This window comes from Papilio polytes, unplaced genomic scaffold (assembly GCF_000836215.1).
Source record: "Papilio polytes unplaced genomic scaffold, Ppol_1.0 DF824135.1, whole genome shotgun sequence".
Classification (NCBI taxonomy): domain Eukaryota; kingdom Metazoa; phylum Arthropoda; class Insecta; order Lepidoptera; family Papilionidae; genus Papilio; species Papilio polytes.
Genome location: NW_013525069.1, coordinates 1938176 through 1950494, shown reverse-complemented (window position 1 = coordinate 1950494; position 12319 = coordinate 1938176). Strand labels below are relative to the sequence as shown.

Here is a 12319-nt window from a genome sequence, read left to right as displayed (position 1 = left end):
AATTGTCAAATATACTAAAATTATATCAGTTTCTAAACGTATTGATTTTTTTTTCTTATTTTCAATTTAATTTATTTAATAATTAAATAGACTTTGTAACCTTAATTATAACGTAGTTGTTCGTGCTTAATATAAATAATGGAAATAAAGTTTTACAATGCGATAAATCCTAAAATCGTTATAATTAGACAGCACCTAATACACTAAAAAAAGTATCTAGTAAGAAATTTGAAACATCCTCTACATTTACCGCACAGTAAACATATATGAAATCAAATATTTTTAAAACATTTTTAATTCATAAAAAATGGCAGTTTCCTTCTTTACAACAACCTTATTCATATGCAGATAAAATACAAAATCATTTTTAACTTTACGCATAAACAAATAAGGTTCAATCGACAACACAGTCCATACAACTGTCACATAGTACGTGTCAGTGTAAATAATACCTTATTGGTTAGACATTAAGGTATAAAATGGTCACACCGTGGTCTGCGGCACGCCGTGCACCAGATGCGTGCGAGAGCGCGCGCGGGGCGCGGGGGCGGGCAGCGCGGGGCGCGGGGCGGGGTCGCGCGACACCACGCCCTCCTTCAGAGATAACGCAGACCCTGTTGAAGCCTCCGATGGTGGACGCGATGATTGTAATGTAATCGGTTGACTTATCTGTGGGATTTATTTTAATCTTACTAATATTATAAATGCGAAAGTTTAGATAGATGGATGGATGGATGGATGTTTGTTAGAGTTTGTAGCTTAAACGGCTGAACGGATTTCGATGAAATTTGGTATAGATGTGGAGGATAGTCTGGAAGAACACATAGGCTACACTTTTTTGTTTTTTTTTTAATTCCACGCGGACGGAGTCGCGGGTGAAAGCTAGTCTATACATATAATAAAATTGGAGTGACTGTAACATCAAAAGAAAAATTCCAGATTTCGAGATGATATATAGTTGCTGATAACGAAGATCACATTTAAAATTCTTTTGTCTGTCTGTCCGCAAGCCTCGTTTGCGACTGGGCCGCTTTCGACTTTCACTAAAGGGTGGCATATTATAGTGTTACAAAATAATAGAAACGGAAGTAGTAGTGGGGGGGTAGCTTTATAAAAGTCTTTGCAAGGAGTGAGGCGCTCTCAGACGCTCAGACGTCACTCAGTCGCTAACAAGCTCTCGAGCCGTCAGTACCTCAGTTGCTTCAGGAGCTCAGTAGCTCAGTACATTTCTGGTCGTCATCATGGAACGTTCGATATCTTTTACGCCTTGCCTTGCTTTAATGTATTCGTTTTATAATAATTCACCAGTATTGCTCATATTACCGCTCGACTGTCATATATTTTTTAAAAAGTAATTCATATCGAAATTTATAACAATAGGCTATTTTATATCTTTATATTGCGTGGAGGAATTCGCGGGTAACGGTTAGTTACTATATAAATGTGAAGTAACCGTGCGTGTGAGTGTCTGCGGCGTGTGCGGCGTGTGCGGCCTCTTGACGGGCACGTCGCGGTACTCGTACACGTTGTCCCGCGAGCGCGCGCTGGCGTTCTCTATGCCGCCATCGCCCAGCTCCGGCACCATGAAGATATCACCCTCGTATAATCGATCACTTTCCCTGTATCATAATACATTTAATACTACAAGTAGCTCGCGACTTCGGCTGCTACATATCAAAAAATATAATAAAAGTACCAAGTTAATCAGCGATTACGTGTAGCTTTTTAATGCTGCATATCAAAGCCCAGTAGGTTTGGTTTTTAAATAGTTTATTGTCAAAATTATTTAATGATTGCATGAATAGTTTAACGGCCGAATATTGAAACGAAGAGAACTCCTTAAAGATCACATAAATAATCTAGGTAAAGATATTAAAACTATTTACTCTATCTACAGCTATTTAGGGTCTACGCATGGTAGTTTTTTTATTTATTTATATAAAAGTAGGTTTACATTGCAGAAATGATAATATTTTGCAACACACACATAAGCAAGTAAAAGCGACATTCAGTACAAATAAATATGTCGTTCACCTACACGGCGGGTACCATTTTCCATTTGGGAGGAGCAGCCCTGCAATGTTAATCGGTTAGTAATGACATTTTACTAGTATTAGTAGTTAGTAATGTTAATCGATTTGCTTTATAAAGAACAATAAAATATTAAAATAATTAGTTCAATTAAAACTCATTATATGAGAATAGCACGTTATTTTGTCGGACTTGGAATAATTATTGACATGTAAATTAGAAAAGTCATGGGTGAGAGATAGCAATAAAGTGAAAAAAAGCGAACATTGTTATTTAGGGAGGGAGGGAGGGAGGGAGGGAGGGAGGGTGAGGGAGGGGGAGGAAGGGGAGGGAGGGAGAGACAGAGAGAGAGAGAGAGAGCGCGGACGGTGACAGTGAGTTACATCTGAGAGCAATAGGTAAAGAAGGGGAGCAATAAGTAAGAGAGCAGAGCAACGAGAAAAAAGGTACAATATGTGAGAGGGTGAAAGCAATAGGTAAGAGAAAAGCAATAGGTGAGAGAGAGAGAACGCATAATGGGTGACGGAGGGAAACAGCAATAAGAGAGAAAAAGCAATATGTGAGCGAGAATAGATCGGTGATAATGGCCAATGGATGACAGAGAGAGCGACGAGCAGTGTGTGTGTGTGTGTGAGAGGGAGGTAGAGAGGGCAGTGTGTGAAAGGGTGGAGGAGATACCTCTTGGCGTTGCGCCAGAGCATGCAGCAGAGCACGAGCAGCACGAGCTGCAGCAGGCAGGCCGCCGCCACCGACCAGAAGGCGATCTGCAGCGGCTGGCGCGGCTCCCACCAGTACTGCACACAACAACCATACCAACAATATACCTCACTGTTTTTATTAATTTTACAAAAAATATCAATTTGGGTGCTATGTTTATTTACTATTTTTCCTTTATTATACGGATCTTACATTAAATACCATTTTTTTTAAAAGTTAAAAAAATTAAGCATTCAAGGGTTTTTGTTTTTTAATCTATATTCGTTCATTATAACTTTTACTCTGCCAAGTGAAAAATATAGTGTTCATGTCCCCGAGGTGATTTTTATTTTTTCCCTATTTCTCAATCATTCTCAACAGAAACACACAGAAAGAACGTAAAAAAAAAAAAACTTCTTAACCTATGCCGTGCTTAATCCACTTCAAGGGAAGGAATAGTCTCAAAAAAATAAGGATTTTTTTGAGACTATTCCTTGAGACGCGTAGGTGGAATATTTTATTTTTTTCCCTCAGTTGATTAAAGGCATCAAAAAATGTGCGCTTCGCTATTTTGGCGAATCCTGGTGGTTACCTCAGTGATAGGTGGATAGGTAGGCACCATCCGCCCTATGACAGTGGGCAGGTAGACGGTCCAGAAGGCGAGCTCCGTCTGGCGGTAGTTGAGTTGTATGGAGGAGTTGAAGGTGGTGTTGAGGTTGAGGTAGCGCAGCTGGCCGGCCTGCGCCACCTCGAAGTGCACGCCCAGGATACGGGAACGCGTAGGGTTCCTAAAATGTACAAAATTACACGTTATTGTTTTAATCACTTATCACAATTTTACTTATGTTTTTTATTGTATTTTAACTGTTTATAAGTAAATTAATAAATAATTTGAAATTTTCTGAATTTTGTTTGATTGTATGTTTAAAGAACATATAGCATAAGCAATTTATAAATTTGGTTTAATGAATTTGTTATATTTTATGTTTAAAAAAACATTTTCATTAATAAAAGAAAATATAAATATTCCCAGCACCCTAGGTTTAACACTCCTAATTTGAATCAATTTCCCTTCCCACCTATTGTTATAAAAAAAATTAAAAAAAAAAATGGATTTGATAGTTGAAGAGCGGCATAAAAAGGGTACCCTTCTTAGCTAGTTTATTTCTCTCAATAAATTACCCAAATCTAGCGAAGTCCGAGTACGCCTTCATGAAGAAGTGGCTCATATTCCTATCATTGGGCGTCCAGGCCTGGCGCTCCACCCGCAGGCGGCGCGGGAAGAACTCCTGGTCCATGAAGGGCGCTCCGGCGAGGAAGGGGTGCTCCGTGCCGTGCGCGTACTGCCGCCACGGCGCCGCGCGGTAGCTCTCCACGGTGGTGTTCAGCACGTACATGTACACCGGCACCTGCTGCTCCAGCACCAGCTTCACCAGCTTGTCGGTCGGCGCGCGGTACAGGAAATCCGAGAGTAACTGTAATATACACGGAAATTAGTTATAACAAATTCATCTTAACTTTTTAAATGTTTTTTTAAAAAAGGGGGGTTCTGAATTCGCTCTGTTTTTATGCAAATTTTCAGATTTATAATCCGATTTACTTTTCTTTTCTAGTTTGATGTGTAATAACCACCGTTTGGTGCCTTTTATTTTAAATTAAAAACTACTATAGTTTTTGAGTTTTTCTTATAAAAAAAGTAGCTACCATATTACATTTTTGTTTTGTATTAATGCGAAAAAGTATATGTCTGTATGTTGGAGTTAGGGGTATCTTCTAACGATAAACGACTGAACGGTTCTTCATGAAATTTGGCATCGATGTAGTTTTTTTTTATTATCACGCGGACGAAGTCGTGGTGGGAGAGGGAGGTGTATTGGGGTGGGGGGTTTTACTTACTTGAACATACTGATCTCGTATAGCATCAGTGTTATGAGGGTCAGGATGGTAAGTGTACATGTAGCGCAGTGCGTCGTACACCCCGCGCGGGTTCAGCGTGTAGTTGTACCGCAGCACCAGCTCCCGCACCTTCTGGTCGAACCACTGCTCGCTGATCTCGTACCCTGGTGCTAAGCTCTCGTTGTTGTCTGTACAAGAAAATATAACATTGAGCACAACACCACTAAATATAATATACCACGATCAGATAGAAGACGGCAAGTGCATGTAAGTCAGTCTTAACTCTGATGACTACGGTGAGGGAAGAGTATGAAGAGTAGTCTCTTCTTTGTCACTCTACCCACCCTTTTCTTGTAAGGAAATTATGTAAAATTAAATTGGATTTGAACATCCTCTTTATGCATTCCCCCTCCTAATAAGAGTAAGCAACGCATCTGAGGATACGTGAGCAGCAGTCGCTTCGCTATTTCGGCGAGTTTAAGAACATAAAAAATGTAAGAATGTGAAGGTCAATGATCTTGACTTATTAAAAATCATAGAAAAATACTAATTGATATGATAAAGGGGAGCAAAGACTAACAAAGACTAACTAAGATTTTGTGATAGTCGTAAACAATGCAAAAATGAGGCGTGGCCACTTATCATTCTGAGATAAAAAAGTTATTTTATCCTATTATTCTACTAACTTAGAGTAACTTACATAGGACATAAGCGGCTTCCTGCGTGGTGACCCCAGTCATGTATCTAAGTGCAGGGTTGAAGGTCCTGGCGGCGATCAGGTCCTCAGGCTTGGTCTGCAGGAAGGTCCAGTCGCGCGCGCGCCAGCCCTCGTACCACTCGTCTCCAGGGTACGTGAAGTTGTTTTCCAGGACTGGACCCCAAGGGATGAAGCCTACTTGAGGCTGGAACATTAATTTTATATGAAAAACTAAATTTTGACCGCGTATGCATCCGCGTGGTATTAAATAAAAATACTAAGTAGCCTTTGTGTTTTTCCAGATTATCTCCTAAATATATGCCAAATTTACAAACTCTAACCAATCATCCATACAACTAAAATTTCGCTTCCTACTAACATTATAAAAGCGAATGTTTAGGTGGATGGATGTTAATTAGAATTTGTAGCCTAAACGGCTGAACGGATCTCGATAAAACTTTTTGTAGATCTTAGGATAGTCTGGAAGAATATATAAGCAACTTATTTTTTTAATTACACACGGTCTGAGTCGCGGGCAAAAACTAGTTTATAACATTAGTACAAAGTAAGACGACCTGAACAGTTTAACTGTGACTTTAAAACATGTTTCAGTCATAATTTATTAAAACCGTGTGAAATTAGAATCAAGGTATGAAAAGTTCGTTTTTTCCACTGCTTAAGTATAAATATTAAAAGCTCTGCGATACCTGAAATTCGGCATTCCCCAGCTCATAGAAGCTCCTGCCCTGGCGGAGGCAGTTGACCAGCTTCCAGGAGGAGTCAGTGGGGCAGCCCAGCAGCCGCCCGAACACCAGCGAGGTGTTCTGCACCCGGAACTTGTCCTCGATCAGCGCCCAGTCCGCCAGCGCAGACCCGCTCTGGACAATACACCTTGTTGCATACATCTTACAGTCCAGAATTGGACAACTTTTAAACAATCAGGTATCGTAATCGATAATGAACCTTGTTACATGTCACTTAGAGTACAAAATTAAAATTCGCTACAAGTTTTATCTCGTCCTGGTAGCATTGTAATTGATAATGAACCTTATTGCTTGTGACTTAAAGTACATAGTAAAGAATACATTTTACAAACTTCAATTACAATGTAGGAAAAAATACTCATGTGTAAAATTACATGCCTTTGTGTACCTTTTATACATTTATCAAAGGCAAAATTTATAGATTTTCGAAATATGCAACATAAATAAAATTTCCTGTAAATTTTAAAATGTTCAAATTTACTTTATCATATTAATATTTCCAAGTTTAATTACATTTTTTGTAAAACACAAATTAATTGTATTTTTAATTCCGCACCAACGACATCTCCAAGCTTTATAAAATCAGAAAGAGATAGAAATATAAGAACACAGTAAGTTAGACAGAGTTAGTATACCTGTGCAATAACTCTAGAGACGATGTTGCTAGTCTGCGGCGCGAGTGCCAGCAGTCCAGCGGCGGCCGCGCCCGCGCCAGCTCCGAACACAGTGATGGAATGCTGGTCTCCATTGAACGGCTCGATGTTATCCCTCACCCAGCGCAGCGCCATCACCTGGTCCAGCATTCCGTAGTTCCCAGGGGAGTTCTCATCACCCGTGGACAGGAAACCTAGTATTCATTTTATAGTAGATTTCGCTTATGAATTACAGCCTGTGTTACTCACAGATTAATTACCTTTTTCATGGTGAAAGAATTTTTAAAACAAGCCAGTAGTTTTTGCGTGAATCAAATACATATAAAAATACAAACATTACCTCTTTATAATATTAGTATAGACTAGCTGTACACGCGACTTCGTCCACGTGTAATTAATAATAACGTGTTACTCAGTAGTACGAGTAACGTAGCTTGTTAATGGTGAAGGAATTTTTGAAATCGGTCCAGTAGTCTCTAAACAAACGCAAGCAGTGGAGAAAGAGATAGCACTATATTACCTAGCGCGCCGAGCCTGTAGTTGAGCGAGACAACAACAACATTGTAGAATCCCGCCAGCATGTGCGCGGGGAACAAGTTAGAGGCGCCTGATGAGAACTGACCACCATGGATGTATACCATTACTGGGTATTTCTGAGCGGTTGCTCCTGCTTCTGTCTGGAAATTTAAAAAACAGCCATAAGTGTCCACTTTCACTTATGTATTTTTAAGCAATTATAAATGCTAGTAAAATACATGCGTTTGTAAATCGGTCGAGCATGACTGTGCTACATTACTCGTTGATGAAATAAATCAATGCAAAATTGTACACATTCAATATGTTTTTACTGGGTTATGGCTTATTATTATATGTATTACTTGTACAAGAAACTTTGCCGTCGGACACATGACGTCACGAGTAAACGAACGAGGAAGGGTTTTTTAATGTTGTTTTTTTGGCGGCTTAATGCCACAATATCGTCCCCCTGACGCATTTTTTAATCAGGAACCTGGATTACGGGTGTATATTTATTTTTTAAGTATTGGTGTGTTAGAAGTGGTCATTGAATGTAAGGGTAATATAACCAGTTAACATCGCTTACGTTTTAAACTAAGACTTCGGGTCAACGACACGATAATTCGTCATCTCGGTAATTGATTCAATTTGCAAAGCCAGCTGCATCAGTATTAATCTCAATTAGACATAATTGCCGAATGAATTTCTAACTTAACACTTTAAGATAAGATTGAATTCTCAATAGCATATGTTGCTTTGTTTTTAATCATTGTAGAGAGCGAAATTAATCGGGACTTCAGATATTCCAAGTTATAATAAGCGATGTTTTCTCCTTGTCTCATTTCAATAAGGGAGACAGAGATAGGAAATATAACAGACATTTGTACATGTAAATTTGATACATTAGTAGCTATTTCATATTAAATGTGGGTAATGTTACGTAAAACCGCAATTCAAATAGCGTATTATAATCAGCGACCCAATATCTAAACCGCGACCAGTGCGTTATGAAATTGATATACAGAATTGGTAATATCATAATTATCTGTTATAAATTGTATATACTAGTTTTTGCTCGCGACATTGTCCGCGAGAATATTTTAGCCTATTTTACTCACTGATAACGTAGCTTTTTAATGGTGAAAGAAGTTTTGAAATCAGCTCAGTAGTTTTTGAGATATTTCAATGCTTACAAAAATCCATCCTTCACAATGTTTATTTATTTATTAAGATAAACCAACAGGACAAAATTATGACACAGACATTTTTACACAATACAATAAGTAACATGAAGATAATTTGTCCTAATTATAGGTTTACACGACATACATCGAAAAATAACAACAACAGTAACAACAGTAGAAGAATATGTTTTTATCTAGTTTTTTTTATTGACCCCAAAATTTAAGTAATAGCCTACCGTAGATATAAACAAATAAATAAAAAATTTCGTTGTATTAGTACTTTTAAATTATTTCAGTATGGCAACATACATTATTTATGTAAATGACATAATTCTATATGGATTTATATTATAATAACAATGTTCCTGTCTTCATGCCTACTTCAATACTTGCTGTACATTTTCTTAATAATGATCATCAAGTAAAATCTTCTTACTAATATTATAAATGCGAAAGTATAGATGGATGGATGTTTATTAGAGTTTGTAGCGTAAACAAATGAATGGGTCTCGATTAAATTTGGCACATAAGTCTGGAAGAACACATAGGATACTTGCATTTTTTTTTATTCCATGCGAACTGAGTCGCGGACCAAAGCTAGTAAATAATAACTTCATACTTACATTTGGTGAAAATATATTGAGATATAGACAGTCTTCATCCATATCTCGGATGCCTTTGGTAGCGCCGGTGTGCCTCACTGGCTGCGGGCACGCCGGGCCCCAGTCCACCGCCTGTAGCAGCTGCCAGCCGGGGTGCTGGCGCGGCGGCTGCACGAAAACTTCGTGTTATACAAAGCCATACCAAATATTTAACAAAAAACCAAAACCGACTTCATTAAAAAACTCAAAAACTACCGGGTAGTTTTTGTTTTGATAATGAAATCAACACCTATACCACATCAAAGAAAATTAAGAATCACGTAAATGGGGTTTGAAATCGTAGAGTTATCTATGTAAATAAATGATCGAATTGAGTACCTCCTTTTAAATTCGGTTAAAAAAAGACAGTTTTAAATCCAAAATGTATAATCAATATCATAAAAAATATATAATAAATATAACAGTGTATCGTATACACACGCGTATATTACTCTAATAAAATACTCTAATAAATAACTTTCCACTCTCTACTGTTAATAAAAAGCCATAGACGTTTTTTTTACTTTTTTTCTGGTAGTAAAAATTAACCACATTTAATAAAAGCTTACCTTAAATCTACCTTCCAAGACAGGAGGTCTAGCATAAGGTATACCCAGAAATACTGACACTTCTCCCTGTATCCTCTCCACAGGTGTCAACCATGGTCGGTAACCAGAGTTGGGGTCAGGATTATCATACAAATATACCTGAAAAGTATTGTTTAAGTGATCTAATGTGTGCTTTTCTAACATTTCATGACACTATACTTACTAAAATATATGTGTGGAAGTTTACATGGATGGATGGATGTTAAAATGTGAATGAAATTTGGCAGAGGTGTAGAACATCTCGGAGAACACACAGGCTACTCATTTTTGTTTTTTTTTTTAATTTTGGGGGCACAGTGAGTAAAGGCAAAAATAAAATTGAACCCGAGACTTGGACATTGAAAACAAAAATATTTATTTTACAGTCACTTAACTAATGTACTGTTTAGTAAAATAGCTAACATTGTTAATGTTGTTTTAAATTTTCCTAACATGGTATGAACATTACATATTTCCTTCCACATTCCAATCTTTAGAAAGTCTATAAATATTGATTGACTACCTTTCGCCCGCGACTATATCCGCTAAGAAAAAAAAAAACAAATACAAGTAGCCTATGTGTTCTTCAGGATATCCTTTACATTTATGCCAAATTTCATCAATATGCGTTCAGCCGTTTAGGCTACAAACTCTAACAAACATCCATCCATCTAAATTTTCGCATTTATAATATTAGTATGAAGTATGATTTGTTGTTTTTGTTGAATAAATTGTATATCAGTCTAATCCTTGTTAACATTTGTCCAAGCAGTTTGTTTTCAGGCTATGTAACATTATAAAGACTTCTATGTAGATTTAATAGTGAGAATTTTGATAGAGTAATCTTGCTTACTAATATTATAAATGCAAATGTTTAGATAGAGAGATGTTTGTTAGAGTTTGCCACCTAAATGTCGGAAAAGATCTCAATGAACACAGTACTTATTAAGTTTTTTAATTCCACCTGGTCGGAGTTACATGCAAAACATAGTTTGACAAAATTAGGTGTCATTTTCTTACCTTAAATCCTTGAACCTGTCCATAATTAGTGTTAACAAAGATGTCTCTCTTCAGTTGTCTGGAGTCTCTCCTCTCCCTCCCCTGTAAGTCCTCCCTCCAGCCTCCCAGAACACCAGGGAATAAGGCATCCGGATTATTTGGGTCTACATTCTATATAATAAAATAGAAAAATTATAAAGTATGTACTACTAATTATTACTCGCAACTTCATACAAGTAGAATAAAAAAATATAGCCTATGTACTCACTGATAACAGTACTTTAATGGTGTAAGAATTTTTTAAATCGGCATATTAATTTTTGAGTTATTTCAATATGCACAAAAATACAAATCTTTCCTTTTTATATTAGTATAGATTATAAATGTAAGAGTTTGTTGATATTTATTACATGACTTGGGAATTTGTAAATCTGGGGGATAATTGAACCATATAACTTGACTATAAGACATGGGGGTCTTAGTTAACAAATCATACATAAAATTGATATAAAAATGAAAACATTTGATTATTATAACTAGTGGCTATGTCTCTGTCTTATTAGATTCTTACTGTGTTATATTTTTATCCGAGTTTGAATCTCATTTGCCATGACAACTTTTTTTCATTAATATTTTTTTATGTTTTCATGTATGTTCATGCATATTTATTCAATTGGGTATTTTGGTTGTTTAAATTACGGTCAGGTTATCAGTAAAGTTAACCTCTGTATTGATACAAGAGGGAGATAGAGAGAGCTTAACTGCTTACCGTGTTGTACTTAAACTGATCATCTAATGGATTGGTGTTCAATGGATTGTATGGAAATCCACCTGGCTGATTGATGTTTGGATTGTATGGGTTGTATCGACTTGGGTCCGCACCATATCTTCTATTGTTGTACAAATATGTTCTATAATTATTGTCACCAGGTTTTGGAAGTCTTGATTCAGAGCCATCAGGCCTTGTATTATATTGGCCAGTGTATAGATCTTTGTTTGATTGGCAATTGATGTCGAAACACAAAAATAAAATTATAAAAGCGTTTTTCAACATTTTTCATACGTGAATCAGATCTTTGATGTACAGGAAGCCACATAAATGCATAAACATTGAGTAACGATTAAGACCCGAAATTTTAAAATCTGATGAATTATAACTGATTTCAAATAACTTTTCGTATAAATAAAAGATAGTTTTAAACTTATAAACTTAATATTTCATTGTAAAATTGATGAATATGTAGAAGTTATTTTTTCACAAAACCGTGTGATTCATTATCGACAACAATAGTGAATTTTTATCACAAAAGACCCACATTGTTATCTCAAAGCATGTCACACACAAAGTAAGGTTTATCAGTTATAAAATCAATGAATTATCAACACAAAGTGTGGCAACGCCCACTATACCACAACCACAACCAAAGTTTGTTTATCAATTCAACTTCAAATTGTCAATGAGACAGTTACGAAGCGCATTCGTTCTGAAACAACTCGTCACAGACTATGCAAAAAGTATGTTTTGAAATCATTATACTTAAATTTTATTAAAGATTACTTGTAAAATCCATTGCTTGATGTAAAATTAAAGAAAATACTCGTTTTCACTAAGGCAATTGTATAATTATAAATTACCGCTAAAAAAGTTAAAATTT

General features: G+C 36.6%; 1 protein-coding gene across 1 annotated transcript; it reads right to left on the bottom strand.

The window, feature by feature from the left end:
- Positions 1-86: 86 nt before the first annotated feature.
- On the bottom strand, positions 87-12103 carry LOC106099319 (acetylcholinesterase). The gene is made up of 14 exons (XM_013277831.1): positions 11434-12103; positions 10686-10835; positions 9648-9785; positions 9061-9207; positions 7258-7414; positions 6720-6931; positions 6028-6198; positions 5324-5525; positions 4624-4811; positions 3910-4202; positions 3320-3515; positions 2710-2825; positions 1454-1619; positions 87-669 (listed from the first exon to the last, which is right to left on the bottom strand). The coding sequence occupies exons 1-14, from the start codon at positions 11716-11718 to the stop codon at positions 484-486; spliced, it is 2607 nt and encodes an 868-aa protein (XP_013133285.1). The 5' UTR covers positions 11719-12103; the 3' UTR covers positions 87-483.
- Positions 12104-12319: the final 216 nt, after the last annotated feature.

Coding starts and splice junctions, on each gene's coding strand:
- LOC106099319 (XM_013277831.1), bottom strand. CDS start 11,718: ATGTTGAAAAACGCTTTTATAATTTTATTTTTGTGTTTCGACATCAAT. Junction 9,208..9,647: donor TCTTGGAAGGTAGATTTAAG/GTAAGCTTTTAT, acceptor GTTTTCGTGCAG/CCGCCGCGCCAGCACCCCGG. Junction 1,620..2,709: donor CTCTGGCGCAACGCCAAGAG/GTATCTCCTCCA, acceptor ATTATGATACAG/GGAAAGTGATCGATTATACG.